Source organism: Gopherus evgoodei, chromosome 4 (assembly GCF_007399415.2).
Source record: "Gopherus evgoodei ecotype Sinaloan lineage chromosome 4, rGopEvg1_v1.p, whole genome shotgun sequence".
NCBI classification, from domain to species: Eukaryota; Metazoa; Chordata; order Testudines; family Testudinidae; genus Gopherus; species Gopherus evgoodei.
In genome coordinates this window covers 85325396-85346186 of record NC_044325.1, presented here as the reverse complement: position 1 = coordinate 85346186, position 20791 = coordinate 85325396, and the positions used below count along the sequence as shown (strand labels likewise).

The 20791-nt window shown below is 40.7% G+C and overlaps 1 protein-coding gene across 1 annotated transcript in view; it reads right to left on the bottom strand.

Annotated features, from left to right (window-relative positions):
• The window catches only part of ABTB2 (ankyrin repeat and BTB domain containing 2), a 214914-nt gene extending 196625 nt beyond the window's left edge, over positions 1 to 18289 (bottom strand). The window contains exon 1 of the mRNA XM_030560073.1: positions 16862 to 18289. Within this exon, the coding sequence (XP_030415933.1) occupies positions 16862 to 17729 (868 nt within the window). The 5' untranslated portion in view covers positions 17730 to 18289. The remainder of the gene's footprint in view (positions 1 to 16861) is intronic.
• Between the last annotated feature and the right edge of the window lie 2502 nt (positions 18290 to 20791).

Genomic DNA, 20791 nt, shown 5'->3' with positions numbered 1-20791 from the left:
AATACAGAATAGAAAGTGTACAGTACTCACTTTATATTATTTTTATTACAAATATTTTCACTGTAAAAACAAAACAAAATCATATTTTTCAATTTACCTCATACAAGCACTATAGTGCGATCTCTATCATGAAAGTTCAATTTACAAATGTTGACTTTTTTTGTGACATAACTGCACTCAAAAACAATGTAATACTTTAGAGCCTACAAGTCCACTGAGTCTCACTTCTTATTCAGCCAATCGCTAAAACAAACAAGTTTGTTTACATTTATGGAATTATAATGCTGCCCACTTCTTATTTACAATGTCCCTTGAAAGTGAGAAAAGGTGTTCACATGGCACCTTTGTAGCTGGCATTGCAAGGTATTTATGTGCCAGATATGCTAAATATTCATGCTTCAGCCACCATTCCAGAGAACATGCTTCCATGCTGATGACATTCATTAAAAAAAAAATACATTAATTAAATTTGTGACTGAACTCCTTGGGGAAAAAATTGTATGACTCCTGTTCTGTTTTACCCGCATTCTGCCGTATATTTCATGTTATAGCAGTCTCGGATGATGACCCAGCACATGTTCATTTTAAGAACACTTTTACAGCAGATTTGACAAAATGGAAAGAAGGTACCAATGTCAGATTTGTAAAAATAGCTGCAGCACTCGACCCAAGATTTAAGAATCCGAAGTGCCGTCCAAAATCTGAGAGGGATGAGGTGTAGAGCATGCTTTTAGAAGTTTTAAAAGAACACTCTGATGCAGAAACTACAGAACACGAACCACCAAAAAAGAAAATCAACTTTCTGCTGCTGGCACCTGACTCAGATGATGAAAATGAACATGAGTCGGTCCACTCTGCTTTAAATCGTTATGGATCATCAGCATGGACGCACGTCCTCTGGAATGGTGGTTGAAGCATGAAGGGACATATGAATCTTTAGTGCATCTGGCACATAAATATATGTTGCGACGCTGGCTACAACAGTGCCATGTGAACGCCAGTTCTCACTTCCATGTGACGTTGTAAACAAGAAGCAGGCAGCATTTTCTCCTGCAAATTGTTACCAAATTTGTTTGTCTGAGCAATTGGCTGAAGTAGGACTGAGTAGACTTATAAAACTTTAGAGCCTCCATTGTTTTATTTTTGTACATAATTCTAAATTTGTAACCTCAATGTTCATGATAAAGAGATAGCATTACAGTACTTCTATGAGGTAAACTGAAAAATACTGTTTTTTACAATGCAAATATTTGTAATAAAAAATATAAAGTGAGCACTGTACACTTTGTATTCTGTGTTGTAATTGAAATCAATATTATTGAAAATGTAGAAAACTACCATTTATGTAAATATTTTTGGATTTATATTATCGTTCAACAGCCCGACTGATTTTTTTAACTGCATAACAGCCCTAATATAAATGTTTCCTTACATATGAAATAGCAGAAATTACCTGATAGTACTTGCCATGTTTGATAGGATGGTGCCTAAGAGGGTACAAGAGAGGGTAAAGGTTTAGGGTGACCAGATAGCAAATGTGAAAAATCGGGACAGGGGTGGGGGGTAACAGGCCCCTATATAAGAAAAAGCCCTGAATATCAGGACTGTTCCTATAAAATTGGGACATCTGGTCACACTATAAAGGTTCTGTGAATGAAAATGGCAATGCTGCTAGTGCTAATGTGCTAATGTTTGCAGGAAGGCAAACAGCCTTCTCTTTTCTTGGAAGTCTGGAATACATAGGGTTTTCCCCACCATATAAAGTCAGCATCACTGTTACATCATGAAGGTTTTTAATTGTCGAGTGACATTTAGAAAAACTTTTCTTCAACTCATATTATGAGCTATCCTTTTCTAGATTTCAATTATTTTTGTTTGTACTTATAAACATCTAACTGCTGGAAGACTTAATGGTAACTGTAGGAGTGTGGAGATTTCCAAAAGGGACTACACAGTGGTAATACATTGCAGGGGAGACTGAATGGCACAGATTACTGATAATGTCCAGGATAAGTGATCACATTCAGATGGAGGTAAATTTTCAAAATTGACTGGAGTACTTAGTAGCCTAAGTCCCATGGACTTTCAATGAGACTTTGGCTCCATAAATGCCTAAATCACTTTTTAAAAGGGCTTCTGAAGCATCTAAATCACTTTTGAAAATTTTAACCCGGGATAATAATGACCAAAAGTCACAACCACTGTGTGACATTAATGTTCTTAGTCCAGTTCTGTGGGAGGTTAGAGAGGAGAGAAGTGAGGAGAATAGCAGAAAAACCACCATCACAATTGGTGATAGCATTAATTAGCATCCTTCTTAGCCCTCTCAGAAGAAGTGTCAAGCTACTCTCAGCCACAGGTTAGGGATGGAGAAGACTGTATTGCCATTGCCTGCACCTGTTCTGCGGATAGAAAGTTGCAGTCTGCAGGACTGTCACTCAAGACCTTTTTTAAGCACTGTGTACATGCTCTTTGTCCCCAAACCTCATAAAAATCCTCTCACTGCCCAACTTCCATTAATATTCGGAATTACAATCGCACATTGAGGGAGAAGAAATCTCTGCACTGAGATGGTTGGATTGAAATACAGAGGGCATCAAGTACACATGAGCAAATCTGCACTGGAAAAACCTAAGCCAACTGACACGGCAAAATGGAAAACCTTTTGAACGGAGTTTAACGCTTTGGAAAGGTCACATCATTACCAACTGGAGTGAACTAGGTTATAAGGCCAAATCCTGAGCAGTGTTCTGGTTGACTTCAGTAGGTGCTCTGGTTACTCAGCATCTTGCAGGATTTGGCACAGAGCAGCATAGACACTTTTATTCTATAGTTTAAAAAGTGTCTAAACTACTTGAAGCCACACTTTTTTCAAGTCCCTGGATTAGTGTGGCAACTGTTCCCTTTTTACTCCAGGCTGTCTCAGCATAAAGTTTCCCAGCAGCCTGGACTGCATGGAGTAGTGGACAGTCACTATTTTAAAGGAAATGACTTGAAATCCTCATTAAAAAAAAAATCAAGATTCCCAAATCTGAGAAAAGCTTGTAAAGAAACCAAACAGCTGGCCTGCTTCTCTGCTCTAACCACTAACCATGAATCTCTGCCCCTTCAGCCAAAAGAGAGTGAAATGTCTTATTCCTGAACTACAAAAATCTAAAGATTAAGCGGAAACCTACCACTATCATCTTGGAATTCATCAAAAGCCAAAGAAAGCTGTAAGGGGCTAGGAAAATACTTTAAGAGATAACCATCTGCATCTGCTTGTTTTTACTTTTTGTTGTTTGAATTCACAAGAAGTCCCACATTAACCACACAATAAGTGTCTTGCTTTATTCTGGCTGTAAGATCTTCAGGCTTAAGTCAACACAGAAACTGCAAAGAGGTCAAAGAATAAGTAAGTTAGAATCATAGATTATTAGGGTTGGAAGGGACCTCAGGAGATCATCTAGTCCAACCTGCTGCTCAAAGCAGGACCAATCCCCAAATGGTCCTCTCAAGGATTGAACTCACAACCCTGGGTTTAGCAGGCCAATGCTCAAACCACTGAGCTATCCCTCTCCCCCAGTGCAGCTTGTAATATTGTAAACATAGAAAAAGGGGGTCACAAATGGCTAATGTTTTCCATCCGTTTCTCCCTTAAAATATTACAAGGAATTTTTGTACATTTCCTGTGACTTTATTTAACCCATGCCCTGAAATATAAATGAAGGGCCAGATCCTGAGCTGATGTAAATCCATGTCTCCATGGAAGTCAATTTACATAGGCTGAGGATGTGGCCTAAAGAATTTGGCTGGGTCCAGACTTGGGGCTGTATCCCACAATCACTCCACATTTTGCCTTCCTCGTCTAATCTATTCTGGTATCACAATAGTATAGCTAAAGCAACTACAGTATTTAACAGAACATTCAACAATGTGAGGTGAGGTGGTCTCTTTTTATTCCTGCTTACTCTGAAACTGATTCATCTGTTGGCCAAAGAGAGCTCAATGCAGCTTCTCTCATGTAAGTGTTTGTATAGCTCTGGGGACTAAAACATGAATTGAAAAGGATAAATCTTTATTACCTTGGGTTTCATAAGTGACTCATCACAATCCTTCCCCTAGCATTCCCCAACATCAATAAACTCAGCACTCAAAGTCTTCAGTATTATATATTAGCTAAATAATTAACTTAACAGATCCTCTAATTAAAGTGCTTTCTGCCATTTGTGCTACCATGCTGGTTATCTGCTTCATGAAGTTACCAAACAAACTAGGAACCATGTACCATCTACATAAAATAGCTTCAGTAGTTAGCTTGGGAAGAAAGCATCACGTCGGTCACGAATGACCCCTTAGGTTGACCCATGATGATAAAGGAAAATACTTTTTTTCTCTAGAACCTTTAATCCCATGGGCTCAAAACAGTTTACAAACATGAATAAATTAAGTCTTACATCTTTCCCCAGAAGTTGGTACCATTAGATTATCACTGTATAGATGGGGAAACTGAGGCAAGGAGAGACAAAGGGACATGCTGAAGGTCAAACAATAGGTCTATGGCAGAGTAAACAACAGACCTTGAACTCTTGACTCTCAATCATTTTAGAAGGACCAGAACAGAGATGGACAACTTCTGCCCACGCATTCAATTTTGGCTGTGGATTTTCTGATCTGTGCCTGTGTTCATCCCCAGACACTTGCATTTAGCCACCAGAGAAAGCTTGAATATATTCACAATAACCAGCATAATCTGATCTAACTAGACCCTAAACTGATTGTCAGAACTGACCGATTTTACAATTTGTTGGGTGACTAGGTTAGAGGAGATCATCCTGTAAAGAATATAATAAAGTGGAATTTAAGCTCACCTACCTAATAGAAAAAGAACCAAAAAAGAAATTGCAAGCAGGAATGTAACTGATTTAAGTAATGTAATTAAATAATCAGTGATGATCCCTTGTGCAGTAAGATCACAATTTTAAAGGGCTGAAAGGAGATCATATTTCAAATACAAGAAAACATTCAAGCATACAGACCTTCATAAGTGGGTATTGTATAGTTCAAAATTCCATGTACCTTGATTTAAAAGGGATGATCCTTAGTTTCCACTGCTACAAAAGTTAGTGATTACAGTATATTCTACCCTCATTAGAAGTCACTTTGTTATACTTATTCTAAATTTAATACTCAGGAAAGTAAAGTCTGCAGCTAGGTATTGGGCAGGGCAAGCACTCAACCCACATAAGCCGTGCAAAAAACACTTGAGTCCTGCCCTGCAACACATTTTCTATTTCAATCTTGGGCCTCTTAGCAACCTCTGATCCGAATTGTACATAACCATGTGGAAGTTGTGTGACATGGACAAGTGTTCACTAGCGACTAGAATAAGATCACTAACTCCATTTTTACTTATGACCTAGACTAAGATCTGAATTCAGACCTCAAAAGGTGAAATGCACAGACACAGGCATTCATTTGTTCCATCAATGAGCACCCTTAAGCCTCACCCTCTTATAACACCTTCTATTTTCTTCTTTTCCCTTTTATAAAGCCTAAGCTGCCAGCAACAATAAACTTTCCTTTGGACTAACCACAACCTAATATTTTTCACATTGCTTCTCTCAATCACGTGTTTTTGAAGGGTGTAGCACATTTTATAATGTTTCTAGCTCTTGTGCTATAAATATCAGAAGTCTCGTAAGAAATTCTACAGTCCTGACTTTTAAAGTAAGGAAACATGAAGTCACTGCTGAACTGGTTTTAACCACTGCCTCAGGCCTGCTTAGATTTAGGGCTGGTCTACACTACGGGGGAAAATCGATCTTAGATAAGCAACTTCAGCTACGTGAATAACGTAGCTGAAGTCGAAGTATCTAAGATTGAATTACTCACCATCCTCACGGCGCGGGATCAATGCCGGTGGCTCCCCCTGTCGATTCCGCAACTCCGTTCGGGTTGGTGGAGTTACGGAATCGATATAAGCGCGTTCGGTGATTGATATATCGTGTCTAGATGAGACGCGATATATCGATCCCCGAGCAATCGATTGCTACCCGCCAATATGGCAGGTAGTGAAGACGTACCCTTAGAGACAAATGTCAAGTGCTAAGACACTGAGATGTTCAAAATAAACATTCAGATTCATCCTATTAAACAAAAGAGCCACAAAATGCTCCTCTTTTTTCTCTCCACCAGAATCCAGCATAGTACAGTGTTAACAATTTATGGGATATGCCTTCACTGCAGTGTTAGCTCAGTCTATAGTCCAGGTGTTGCCCCTAGCATCCTCTTCCATATGCACAGAAAAACCTCTAACCAAGGCTTGAGGAGGGGGCTTTGGAGCACGCTAGTTCAGGCACACCTAAGAGTATAGGCTTGAGCTTGGGTTACTTTTCAGCCCAGTCTGGCAACCCACCTACTTTTCATTGAGAATTCAGGTTAATCAAATCTGGTGCTGTTAGTCCTTCAATCCTATCTCACAATTCCACCTGGGCTGTATTTTCTTGTCTCTTTCTCTTCTTCCACACTGCATTTTAACCCCGTGCTTCCCTGCTCCGTTTCTTCTGCACTTACGCTGCATTTGAATAGAGATGCACCCAAGAAATATTAAGTTGACCCCAGCTGTCCGGTAAAGTTGTGGTGTGATACGAGTAAGATTCAGTCTGGGGAGACGTACCCACAGTGATATTTTCATATGTAACGGACAGGAGAGAAGCAAAGAGGCAGAAAAGTCAGTTGAGCCAATAGTTTGCAGACTGAATCCTTAATGACGCTCTCATTAAAAGTTCTTGCTGCCATATGCAGTTCACTTTTGCCTTTGGAACTATCTGCAATAATAGTGAGTATGTAAATAGCTTCCAAGTGGACATGAAGTATTGTTCTCGTGTCACTGCCACAGACAACAGCTCCCTGCTAGGGCAGAGACAGAGAGGACTCTACCAATGAATTCATAGAGCAGCCCAGTTTAACACACTGTTAAAAACCATGGGATATCCCACCAGAAGTCTACGCCAGCACACATGCTAGTACAGTTCCGTTGTGGACACAGTTATATAGGTCTGGCATGGGTAGTGCTTTGCAGTGAAAAACACTCCCCCCATGCTAAGCTAGCTCAGACTAAACTAGACTAACACAGCCCTTCCTAGGCAAGCTTAGGTTAACTCTGCCATGAAGATATATTCACGTTTATTTCTTATAACAGAAGGAATATTGAGATCAGAGTTTCTCGTAATGGCCAGGGCATAGGGCTGGAAATCCGGACTCCCAAGTTTTATTCCCTGATCAGCACTGATGTGTTATGTGTCCTTCAACAAGTGCCTCATCTTACCCATCTTTGAAAAAGATCTGTGCATTACTTATCTGTCACAAAGGGATGATGGAACTTACATTGGCATAGCTATGTCTCTTCGAGGAGTGAAATATCCACACTCCTGAGAGACGCAGTTATTCTGATGTAGACAGCACTAGGTCAACAGAAAAACTCTTCCAGCGCCCTAGCTACCACATCTCGTGGGCACAGGTAGTGTCTACACCAGGGGTAGGCAACGTATGGCATGTGTGCCGAAGGCAGCACATGAGCTGATTTTCAGCGGCACTCAGACTGCCTGGGTCCTGGCCACTGGTTAGGGAGGCTCTGCATTTTAATTTAATTTTAAAAGAAGCTTCTTAAACATTTTAAAAAACTTATTTACTTTACATGCAACAATAGTTTAGTTATATATTATAGACTTAGAGAAAGAGATCTTCTAAAAACATTAGAATGTTTGTACTGGCATGCAAAGCCTTAAATTAGAGTGAATAAATGAAGACTCGGCACAGCACTGCTGAAAGGCTGCCGACCCCTGGTCTACATTGAAGTGCTACAGCAACACAGCCGCAGCTGTGTCACTGTAGCAGTTTAAGTCTAGAAATACTCTTAAGGTTTGCAAGAAGCAGCAATGTCTTCAGATAAAAAGACACTGCACGTGCAAAGGACTATACCTAGAAAGCTGCTCAGGAAAACATTAGGAGCTGCTGGGCGCTGAGTTATTTTGAAAACTTATTGTTATTGATACTTCAAGTTATTTTCTGTACTTTTTCCCTTTTAAGTTCCATACGCAAACTCAGACAAACCCTGACTCCTTCCTCAAGCTAAACTGTCATTGATTTCAGTGGGAATTTAGCCTGAGTGAGGACTAAGTAGCAACTAAGCAAGGCATGCAGGATTTAGCCCAATGGGTATTATTCTAGGTCTCTTTTTCCATTTTCTTTCTCCTACACCGCTGAGATGAGCTCTCATTAAAGGAAAAATGATAACTAGCTTTAGGTCCAACATTTAGATTTTAGGTCAAATGTTCAAATTTCTATTTTTAAAAGGGATGCAAATGTTTTTGAAAATGTTACCTTTTGCTACTAAGAGAAAGGAAAGGGATCTTACAAAAAACTAGTATGAATGTAAATATCTTCAGTATCATTGTTATATTTAAATGAACTCAGGCTATTTTTATGTACTGAAACATTCTCCCTGCAGTGTTATGTACCTAACCACTGCAACACTGTACTAGTACATAAGAACCAGAAAATGAAACTGACTATAAAACAAGAGTGAAGCTGATTAATCTATTTTTGTTGCCCATGCCCAGCGAAATGCATAAACTAATTTAAACTTTCTTAAATGTTCACTCTTAATTATTTAAGGTGATATTAACACATGGATAAAGATGTATTCTTTACACATATGAATTCTATGTTGAAAGCATATGTTTCACAAAGAAAAGGCAATCTATTCAATTTCACACAGCCTTGCAAAATATGCTTGGGTAGAAATTAATTCTGAAATGTTAGAAAACTGATGTGGATTAGGGATGCTCTGTATTTAGTCTTACTTTATCTTGTTACAGCTTCAGGTGCATAGGGCATTTACCAGTTTCCACCATTTATTTCAGTCTTGTGCTGGTGTGTTCAGGCTTCTGAGTGTCACGTTGATGGATCTGTTTTTTTTCCTCTATTGTTCTACATAATGTTCCTCTAGGTCATCCTCTTTTTCTCTTTCTAGGTGGTGTCCATATTGCTACTTGCCCTGGAAGTCGTGCTGGTCCTACCCTTAAAGAGTGTCCTAAATATATCCATCATCTTCTTCTGACCATATCTGATACTTTAGATTGGTTTGCTCTATTTAGAATTTCTGATGTTAAAAGAAACTCCTTCCAATGGATTCTGAAGATCTTTCACAAACATTTATTTTGGAATGATTTGATGTTATACATTTCTCGTGTGCATTTCCATGGCTCTGCTCCACAAAGGAAGATAGACATTATGCCAGTGTTAAAAATTAATATTTCTGTGACAATGCCAAATCTTTTCCAGTTTATGAAAGTTGTTTGCTGCTTCTGATATTCACTGTTTCACATCTAGCATGGTGTCACCATCATTGCACATCTTATTCCCTAGATAGACTGTTTACTTCTAATGTTTCTTCATCTATTCTAATGGTTTTTTTCCAGAACACTGAAAGCTATACATTTTGTCTCCCTCTTGCTGATGAACAAACCAATTTGATTTAATGTACCTGCCAAAAGCTGGGTATTTCTTCCCCATTAAGTGATGTGTTGAACTAAGCAGGACAATGCCATCAGCAAAAATGAGGTAATCCAATTGTGCTTTATCATTTGTCCATAAATCTCCTTGGTTACTTTCTGTGGTTATTTTCCTCATGACAGAGTCAATGACCAGTGCAAACAATAGTGGAGACATAATATGCCACAGGTAATCAAAGTATATCAAGGTCCAGACTCCAGAGAAGAAAATAATTTAAAATAAATAAATAAAATAAATAAATAAATAATAATTAAATAAAAAGATTACAAGGCCTGTTCAACAGTGTCTGGTGGTGTGGATTTGGCTCGCAGTCCACATATTAACTACCCCAGTAATATACCTTTGTCTTACACCAGTTGTCAATTCAAACCATTGGCTGATATTGTCACCATCTCTGACTGCCACATTCGGCATTATCATATAGATGCTTAATTATTCTAATTATTTTTACTGGTATTCTGTAGTATGCCATAATTTTCCAAAGGCAGTGTCCGTGTACACGATCAAAAGCCTTCTGGAAATCTATCATATCAAATTTGTCATAAAAGGTGCTTTCCACTCCCAACTTAGTTCTATAATATGACTGAGAACAACAATATAGTCTGCACATGATCTCAGTGATCTAAAACCTCCTTGTTCATTTCTAAATTGAAGGTCTATTTGTTTCTTGATACGTTCCAGTGTGATGTTGCACATGACTTCCCCAGGAACTCCTCTCCAGTTACTGCAATTGGTAAGGTCAACCTTCTGTGGCAATTTTACTGTAAGGCCTCTCTTCTACTGGGCTTTTTTTTCCCCCTTCATTCCATTTTCTATCCAAAAAACACAAGCACAGTCTGGAGGGTTATTTCATCACCTGCTTTAAGCATCTCTCCAGTAACGTCATCCTCTCCAGCTGCTTTCCCATTTTTTAAATTTACCAATGGCTTTTCTAACTTCCATTGTAATAGCTCATAAATCAGTAGGAAGCTCTAGCAGTGGTAGGTTTTGACCATGTATTTCAGTAGTTTGCCAGGGCTTGGTCTATTTAAAACAGCATGAAAATGTTCTGCCCCTCTTTTAGTACTGAAGAAGAACAAAGGAAGAGTCTTTCCATTTGCATCTTTAATAAGGCATCAATTACTGCTAAAGTTTCCTGTTAGCTGTTTGATTGTCTTATACAAGGTTCTAAGGTCATCTCTTTGGCTAGCCTCTTGGCATTTTCTATCAATATATTCTCTTTTAACTCTTCTAGCACTCTTTTTTACCTCTCAGTCTAGAGCTCTATATTCTTTGCGCCTCTTGCTCATGTCTCCACGTCTTATCATTCATTCATTTACAGTATAAATACAATATCCATGCACTGGGTAGAGTGCTAATCTTCCCTGTAATTACAACTACACTTCTACCTCAATATAACAAGGTCGTGGGGAGCCAAAAATCCCCACCATGTTATAGATGAAACACTGTTGTATCAGGGTAGCGGTGGCAGGGCTGCAACAGATGAGTCCCGCTGCCGCAACCCCGGGGTAGCAGTGGCAGGGCTCCAGCCGTGATTTAAAGGGCCCTGGGCTCCCCGCAGCAGCCAGAACCCCGGACTCTTTAAAGCACCACCAGAACCCTGCTGCTACCACGCTATATGCGAACCCATGTTATATCGGTTCGCATTATAGCAAGGTGGAGGTGTACTAAGAAAGTTGATAACTGAAACAAAATTGAAATTAATAAAATAAAAACTACAATTCTTTTGTGTTGGCATCCAAGAGATCAGACTGGTATTTCAGTGTCACATCGGTATGATGCCTTGTGCGCTGGAATGACAGGTGATAGAGCTCCTATGGTTATGAAAATACAAAAACTCTGTCTTATGTGTCACACTTACAACACAATTAGCTGGATGTATTCCAATGAAATCCTAATCCCACTCTGAATAGCATATAGTTAGTTCAAATATACACACTCACTGGACTTTATTGGTAATTTAACAAGCAATAAAAACTTTATCCTAAATTTGACTGTACTTAGGATTATCCTTGCAAGGCCGCCTCTGTCTCAGTTTCTAGTTCCCTTTGTTTCAGATGGATGCTCCAAACCCTATTACATCCAAATTGGTGATGATAAAAATCTACCTACCTGCATGTGTCTCTAGTAATTAATCTGTTAGTTTACAAAGTTCCAGCACCAAATCTTAGGGTGACCAAACAGAGAAGCCCTATTACAAAGGATTTTATTGTTCAGATTAATCTTTAGTGTAACTCCAATGACTTCAAGGATGAATTTGGCTCTGATAGTATGACAATTCTGTTTAATGGAATTAAATTAAAATCAAATCGCTAAGGGCCACATTTTCAGCCAGGTCTCTACCCAAACTCTACCTGCATGTATGCAATATTGTGAGCATGTATACATGCCCTCTGCAGGTGCAAACATGTGGGGACACACTTTAAAAATAGACATCTATATGCATGCAAGTAAGCGTTAGCATTTGCAGACCTAAAACATTGTCCCACTGGGTTCTGTGGATACAAATTCTAACACAGGAGTTTACAGGTATCAGAACTGTTCACAGCTATGCAAGTGTTGCACATCCACAACTGAAGGCTAGGGTTTGAAAATGTACCCTTCTGGGTGAAATTCACCCATAACCATATGGTTGTGAAAGGTCCCAGTGTACTGGAACTACCAAAGTCCAGCTGTTTGGTATGTAGGCAGCAGGAATCTGCACATCCTGCAGGTGGTGGCCTGCCTCAGAAACAACCAAGGAGTCAGGGCAGATCAGAATAGAGGTGAGGTGCAGTCACTGGGTACACACACATATAACTGCCTGTCCAAAACTGCAGCACAGATTTTGTTTAAGGATAGCAGCCCCTAGTGCAGCAAAGTGGTGGAACAGAGGGAAAAGTTCCATTTTAAAATTGATTCACAGCCCTTCAAAAGTGACAACTAGAAAAGTACAGTAGCAGTAACAGTCCTAAAGCTTTTCGACTCCACTTATCTTATTGATCACGTTTCCAGCTATTATCTCTCAAATATACACTTCCTGATAACATATAGCTTTTCTGAGCAGTAGCAGAGATAATTAGTTTAATAAAATTAATGAGACACTATGAACACTCCAATTTTTTTGGTTCAGAAAGCAGTTTGAAGAAACAGCACATATTACAAGGGGTTTTCTTTACTCAATGCTTAGGCATCATAAATGGATCTCGGCAGGGGGTTAGCACCATGATTATATATTGAAGTACAAAACTGATCTTAAACATTTGATATCAAACTCAAAAAACAACTTTAACAAACATGAATAGTGCCACACCTCTATAAGAGCCAGGAAGTTAAAATCAGAGCTGTTAGGCCATTCTTAATTTACATGCGTGGAGAAATATAAAGTAAAATGGGGTAAGTTACAGACCGAATATGGGGCTTTTAGTTTCCAGACACTTGCTGCTATATCATACTAGACCAAATTCATCCCTAGTGTAACTCCACTAAAGTTACATCAGCAATCAATTTGGCTACATTTTTCTAAAATATCCTGTAAGAAAAGTTCAGGGGTGTTGTTATTTTAAGAAACCAGTATAGCTTGTTCTGGAATCTTAATCCCTTTGCTCTGAAGTACCAATATGTTAGCAACAAAGTTCCTATGCTGAGCATCTCTTCAGCTGCCTCACCTGCCAGGTGTGTTTGGGAGCACTCAAGCTGTTAATGACCCTTTTGCTTTTGAATTCTGCAGCATTACCTTCTATAGAATGCTAGGACACAGCATGTGCATTCTACCCGGATGTCCCAGGAACATTCAGGAGTATTCAGGTGGCTAAGTAAAGTAAGTGCTGTGCTTAACAGAGTGATAATGCCAAAAGCATTTCTGGAGTTCTTACAGCTCAGCATGAGTGAGTCAATTCATCTACCACATAGGAGAACAAACACAGCAGCATGAAAACTGCCATACTGGATCAAATCCATAGTCCTTCTCCTCAAGTAAACTACCACCAAGAGCGGCCAGTACCAGCTGCTTCAGAGGAAGGTATAAGAAACCCTTTAGGTGGTAGCTATGGGGTCATCTATCCCCAAGGGAAGTTTCCTCCTACAGTTAGAGATTGGTTTCACCCTGAAACAGAATAACTCCAGAAATGCTGGAATAGGTCCTTAATATGTACAGCTATGCTGAAGACAACTTAAACGGAGATCTTGTCTATGCATGCATCATTAACAATCCCATCTCACTTTTTGTAAAGATCAAGAGTTTGCTCCTGTGTCCCAGGAAATAGCTGAAAATCTCACCCAACTAAAAACCTGGTTTATAGTTTTAGCACATGATCCTAAAGTTCTTGCACATTTGTTTCAATAAGAAGTTTGAGTATTCAAGGACTGCAGGACCAGACCACAGCAAATCTATGTATCAGCAATTCTAAACTGGAAGAAGAAAAAAGAAAAAGTCTATACACTGAAGAGTGATGGCTTTAACCAATCTTCTATTGATGGTATTTCTTAAGATTTTTACAATTTAATTAATTTCATCTTCTACATCTGTGCTTTAGCTTCCCTTTAACCAGTTTCTTTACTTAATTTAGTTTTGTCTTTGAAGATGCACAGTTGCAATAATAAACTGCAGATATTGCTACTGATGAGCCACACAGGTGTTTGTATTGATAGAGCAATGGGCAAACAGCTAAATTAGCACTTATTAGCTCCCTCCACATTTCCTTATTGGGAATCAACACCTTTGTACACCAGCTCTTGTTTGTTAAGTTTTCCAGACTATGAGCATAATGGGCCAAGTTTTTCTCTCAGTATTAGTGTAAATGTCAAATAGCAATTCCACTGAGTTGCTCCACATTTCCACTGATATATCCAAGAGCAGAATTTGGCTCAGTGGCTAAGCTTCTTATACAGAAATTAAATGTAGTGACTCAACCCACAGCCTGTTATTGCAGGATCTATTGTACTATGTTGGTTACATATTCATTTGACCCATTTCATATTTTTAGCCAAATCTACAATGCAGTGTGTCATCTTTGACTTGTAATGGCAAGAATGGACATTAGAAGAGTCACTGATTCTTATGTTTCAGTTTAGATAAATGGTCACATTACATTGAATTAAATACACCTGAAGACACCCTAAACTCTGCAGGTACAAAAAAAAAGTAAATGCATTTATTGAAAAAAATGTTCAGCAGGACAGAAACCAGAAAAAAGGCTAAAGAACCCAGCCTTTTCCATGGCCAGTCAATGCTTAGTATTCAATTGAATGAGCTGAATACTTGGTGTTTTGAATATTTAGAACCTGATTCCTTGCAATAGCTGTTTATGTTTCCATCAGGCACCAGCCTCCATTCATTCATTGTTATTGTTCCAAAAGGAGATTTCTGTTCAGGCAAAGAGACTTTATAAATCAGCAACACTATGGTGACCAGATGTCCCAATTTTATAGGGACAATCCTGATTTTTGGGTCTTTTTCTTATATAGGCTCCTATTATCCCCCACCCTCATCCCGATTTTTCACATTTGCTCTCTGGTTACCCTGCTATGGATCAACAATCTCAGTTATCTCAAAGACAGAAATTATGTTTCTGAACAGAGAATGTGGTTTACCTAGAAGATAAACCTCTCCAAGCAGAACCACAGGAAATATTTTACTCCAGATTACAGGGAGAAGAGGGTCCTCCTGTCCTTTCACATAGATCCTCAACTACAAATGCTCTCATGGCCTGCACAGGATTATCTAGTATTGTTTTGGTGGCAGCCAAAAATGTACTAGGCATTTTCCCAGCACAGAGGATACAGCCCTGACACAAAGAGCTGAGGTTTAAAAAGGAGGTGAATTCATTTGTACATTTCACTTGACCTAATTTGCAGTTATGGATTCCATCCTGCCAAAGAAACATTCCAAAAAGCCACACTGTTTAGAGACAATTTGGTGCATATAACATATTTGCTGCATTTCTCTCCCACATATTGGAAAACTCCTGCCTATATCTAATAGAGACACATGTTTGGGAGGAAGGCATGGAGTGAAGGTGGTTCATGCATGTGGTGGCTGTGCTGAACAGGCTGGATCAAGCCTGGCTAAGGTGAGGAAGGGAGAAAATAAACAGTGTTCAGCAGTGTATTGCCCACAGAAATTAAGCCTTCTTCCTAGTGCTCTGAGACACTGCCTTATTGCTAATGTAAGGGGTAATGCTACAGAGGTGAGATGCTGTCTCAATTCTTTTCCTTAGAACACCTGTGCAGCACAGAGCAGGATTTGGTCCTTTGTTTAAATGCATGATATGTCATTGCTAACATTCACATGAGAACAGGATCTTTATTTCTTAAGGGTAGATCTGCTCCTTTTGCTTGTCCCTCAATCTGAAGTTATTGATGTCATAATTGTTTATGACTTCAGATGAGGACTAAGCAACTGGAACAGATGAACACAAACTCAACAGCCTTCTTCAGGACTAATTGGTTCTCAACATTTACCATGGGGCATTAGTTGCTCTTTAACATTCAGTGACACAGTTCAAAGACAAATATTGCACAGTTCACCGGCGAGAACTGTCAAAATTTATTTTAAACCTTGTATCTTTCAGTATCACAGGAAAATGTCAGTATTCTACTATTTGCTTATTTACTTAACTGCCTAAAAACTCTCTTAATCAGATTATGGGGGTAAGTATCTTAACACTAAATTATTCTAATTAATTAAAAAACTATCCTATAATCCTCAATTTGAGCTGAGTGAAAACGGGTATAATTTACATATACATTCCATGCAATATAAGCTTTATACCAACAGATCCTAAATAATTGTTGTTGTTTGCTCAGAAGTTGTACAGTTATTTTTGAAAAAACAACCTCATAGTTGTTTTCCTTCTATAGGCTGTATCTGGGGAAAAACATGCTTAAGATCACAAAAAGTTTGCCCCACACGGCTCTCAATATCATCTTTTATATGAAACTGGCAAGCTCCTCAGAAAAAAGTATGAGGGTGCTTTTTTAAAATCAAAAGAAAGTTCAGAAAGTTTGTTAATGCAACTTTCCCTTATCAATACTTGAGGTACACATACACTCATTCTCTCTTAGTAATGCTAATAAGCTCAGAGTGCAACTGGTAGGAAGTTAATGGCAGTCTCAAATGCCTTTATTTTGTTGATAACAAAGGGCCTGTTTTTCCACTGCCGTTGCACGGTAAACAGTGACTGCAATATCCTCACATTCTGATTTGGTAGTGTTTTGTATCTATTTTTTACAGGTGCAAAGCAGCCGAAAATCAGGCCTATGTCTATTATAGTAGTATCTGCATAACAATCTTTATGGTAACAGTTGCATAACTTGGACTTACCATTAGCATTTTTCCCACAGATGAGATGCTCGTAAGGCTGCAGTACTCCCCAAAGTTCAGCATCATTGTTGATGACCATCTCAAGGATTTCAGAGGAGATCTCCCCCCCTCCTCCTCCATCTGGGCTCTGACTCGCTAGAACCCTGCCTTTGATTTCTTCCACTAGATTCTCCATACAAGATGTCAAAGAGATAGCTGCATACTCATGAATCCTTACTGAGATCCTAGTGTCCACCATCCACCTGAAAAACCTCCCCACTGAGAAGGTGAGGCCACATCGGGAGGATTTGCCTTTCCTCAATCCATCTCCTGCACTCATGCTGTACAGGGAAAGAGCCTTGACAGTAGCTAGGACACAGCTTTCTGACAATGACCAGCTCTGGATGAGCTTGATGGCACTTTGGACCTCAAATCTAGTGCATTTGGAATGCATCACACTCAGACGTTGGGCCTCCCTGGAGATCCTGATCAGGGCTCTCCTAAGTAGCTGAGAGAGTCTCCTGACAGCTTCCTGAGAAAAGTTTCTGGTATTTCCTTCCCCCTTTCCTTTTCTGAGTATTTTCCCAACGTCTTCATCGGTCCAAGGGAATTCCTCTAGATCTGGCAGTTTAGGACACTTGGAAAAGATGTCTGCAACTTCGGGGTCTTCTGGCAGAACAGTGTTCACTGTATCCCAGCTGTTATTCCTACTATTCATGGAGCCTGAATAGTACCACCAGTTGCCCCTGTGCTGCGATGATGTGAAGGCTTGGGAGTTGGACTTAGAGGAAGAGAGACTAAGGGATCTGCAGGAATCCCCTGCCCCATAACCAGAGTCCAAGGTTAAATCCTCCAGGGTCTTCAGAGTAGAGCTGTATATCCCAGCCATAGGAAAGACTTGTGATCCAGCCCCTTAGAGGCACAGAAAGGTGAAGACGATGAAACTAGATCCCTGCTGCAGTTAGTGAACCAGAGAGGCTGGCACCACAAAGAGAACGGCTGGGCAGCTTAAAACATTGCGGAGGAGAAGCAAGTTCACACTTCAGCTTCAGAGGCTCCTTCAGGCTCTGCTGGGTGCCAGCTGACTCCATTCCACAGGCAGGCTGAGATCATTCATTTTCCGTCTGGAGCAAGGATGGAAAGTACGGGGAGGGAGGAGGAAGTGTCAGTATCAAATACTCCCCAACGTGCCAAAGGAGTCTCCTCCTAAGGCAGGTCACTTCAGAGCCTCCAGACAAGGCCAACCCCCCCCTCCCGCGAGCCGGGTGGTTCTGAAGGCAGAGAAGTGCTGAGCAGGCAGGGAAAGGACGGATCCGAAGACTAGTCCAGAGAATCCTTCTCCAAATCGCTACCCAGAGCAAAGGTCCAGCCCATCAAGGCAGCGCGGCAGCAGGAGAGCCCAAGAGCAGCCCGGGGAGCTGCAGACTCTGCTCGAGCTGGGGCTCCGGACACTTGCAGAAGCTTTGAGTAAACTCCTCTGTTGGGCACCCAGTGTGCAGATGGCATGCAAATAACCTGGGGAAAACACCAATCAGCGGCTCCGGAGGGGGCTGAGGCAGCCAGTGAAATCCGAGCTGAGCGGCCCGTATGTAAAACGGACGCAGGAAGGGGATCCACGGGCCGGAGAAAGCCGGTGTGAGGGAAATGGTGGATTTCCAAACTCAACGCGTTTGGGTCAATTTGCAAAACTCCGCGGAGTAGCCGCCTTTGGGCGACCCCCGTCTCCCTTTGCACACCGTGGAGGCGACCGGAGCGACTTGTGCATCGCGGGGGACTCTCCGCTTGCTCAGCCCCGGGCAGCGGGCTGCTCTCGGAGCACAGACGGGTATGCGAGAATGAAGCGGATGGGGGAGTGGATGTAGGACAACGCGATCACCTGTGGGCAATGAAGGTGCATCTTTCCCCTCCCTCCCTCCCTCCACACCATCCTGAGTGCTGTCTGCCTGCAGGAGACCATCAGAAACAGGGGGGTTCACTCTGATTTTTTCACTGGCGATTTCTTTTTCCTCTGCCGCTGGACAATGAAAACTGTCCAAAGTGAAGATCCCAGCTTCTGCGTGAAAGAGCAAACACGTGCCCCTGAAAGCAGTGATTGGACTGGACTCTCATTTCATTCAGACGCATAATTTATACACAGAGCTGTACGAACAGGCGATTCATTTACCTGTCTCCTCCTTCCCGGGCGTAGAAAATGAATAGGTGGATTGTAAGCGTGTACCATGTAGCCACTATGCCGGCTCCTGAAAGAGGGCTTTGTGTGTTAGTTTACACAGTTTTTTGACTTTGAACCATGTCTCGTTTGTTTCTTTCCCTCACTCCAAAGTAATGGTCTTATTTCCCTCTCTAGTTTGATATATATACAAATTGTTGCACTTCTTATTTACTTGATGCAACAGCGTCGCCTTCCGGTAAGAAAATCAATTCAGGCCAGCTTCCTTACTTACAAGCTTTCAGGGCTTTAATTTTTAAATGGTACTATCCGGTTGAAAAGAATATATTAAAAAAACAAATATCTTTGCTTCTGCCATGCAGTTCTCCCATTCTTAAAACTGAAAGACGTATACATCTGTTTTACTTTCTAATTTACTTCTCATTATATATACTGGCTTTTTGCAAAGTAAACAAACCAAAACCATTATACCAGCCAAAAAGTACAATACATGTCTATGTCTAGACTGTAAAAAACTTCAAGAAAAACATCTATCTTTTGCATATCATACAGCATTGATAGCATTAGCACTAAACAACAGAGATGAGTTAATGAAAATAAGCTAGTCTGTTTTATGTCTCTAGTCAATTAGTTTCTTGTCATTAATGCTGATGCACTAGCTTAGAGTTAGAATGATTTGTTTATGTTTGTGTTGCTTATTTGTTTTAAGAGTGCTGTTTCTGATTCACTTTTGTTTAGTTTAATGGAAACATTACTATTGGTCTTATTCTCTCATAGACAACTCTTCTTCAGATTTGTAAATTTCACAAGACCTCTATGGCCACTTCTTTCTCTCCAGATTTATATTTGGTATTTAAAACTTCCTGCCGCAGGTTTTAATTTCAGTTACTTTGGTCATTAGTTTAAACCAGGAGTCGGCAACCTCTGGCATGGGGCTCACCAGGGTAAGCACCCTGGTGGGCCGGGCCAGTTTGTTTACCTGCCACATGAGCAGGTTCGGCGGATCATGACTCTCAGTGGCTGCGGTTCACCGTCCCAGGCCATTGGAGGTGGCGGGAAGCCACAGCCAGCACATCCCTCACCCACGCCACTTCCCACTGCCCCCATTGGCCTGGGACAGCGAACTGCAGCCAATGGGAGCTGCGGTCCACTGAACCTGCTGACTCAGCAGGTAAACAAACTGGCCCGACCTGCCAAGGTGCTTACCCTGGCAAGCTGCATGCCAGAGGTTGCCGACCCCTGGTTTAAATAATTAGCTCTGTTTTGCTGCATGAAAATCAGTCCAAACAAGCCAGCAATTCTGCATATCTTCAGTAGATGGCACCCTTTATCATTCTCTGAATATCACACACCATTCAGGAGGAGTTTTTTAAGTTAAGGGGCTATGATGGCACAAGAACAACTGGGCATAAGCTGCTCATCAAGAAGTTCAGGCTTGAAATTAGGTGAAGGTTTCTAACCATCAGAATGAAGTTCTGGAACAGCCTCCCACTTGGAGCAGTGGGGGCCAAAAACCTAGTTGGTTTCAAGACTGTGCATGATAAGGTCATGGAGGGGATGATATGATGAGATTGCCTACAATGGCATGTGGCCCGTCTGTGACTGTTAGTAGCAAATATGTCCCTGAGGTGGGACACTAGATGGGAAGGGCTCTGAGTGAATTCTTTCCCAGTTGTCTTGGTGGTGGGTTATGCTGACATGCTCAGGGTCTAATTACCATATTTGGGGTCAGGAAGGAATTTCCCCCCAGATCAGATTGGTGGGGGGGTCACCTGGAGGTT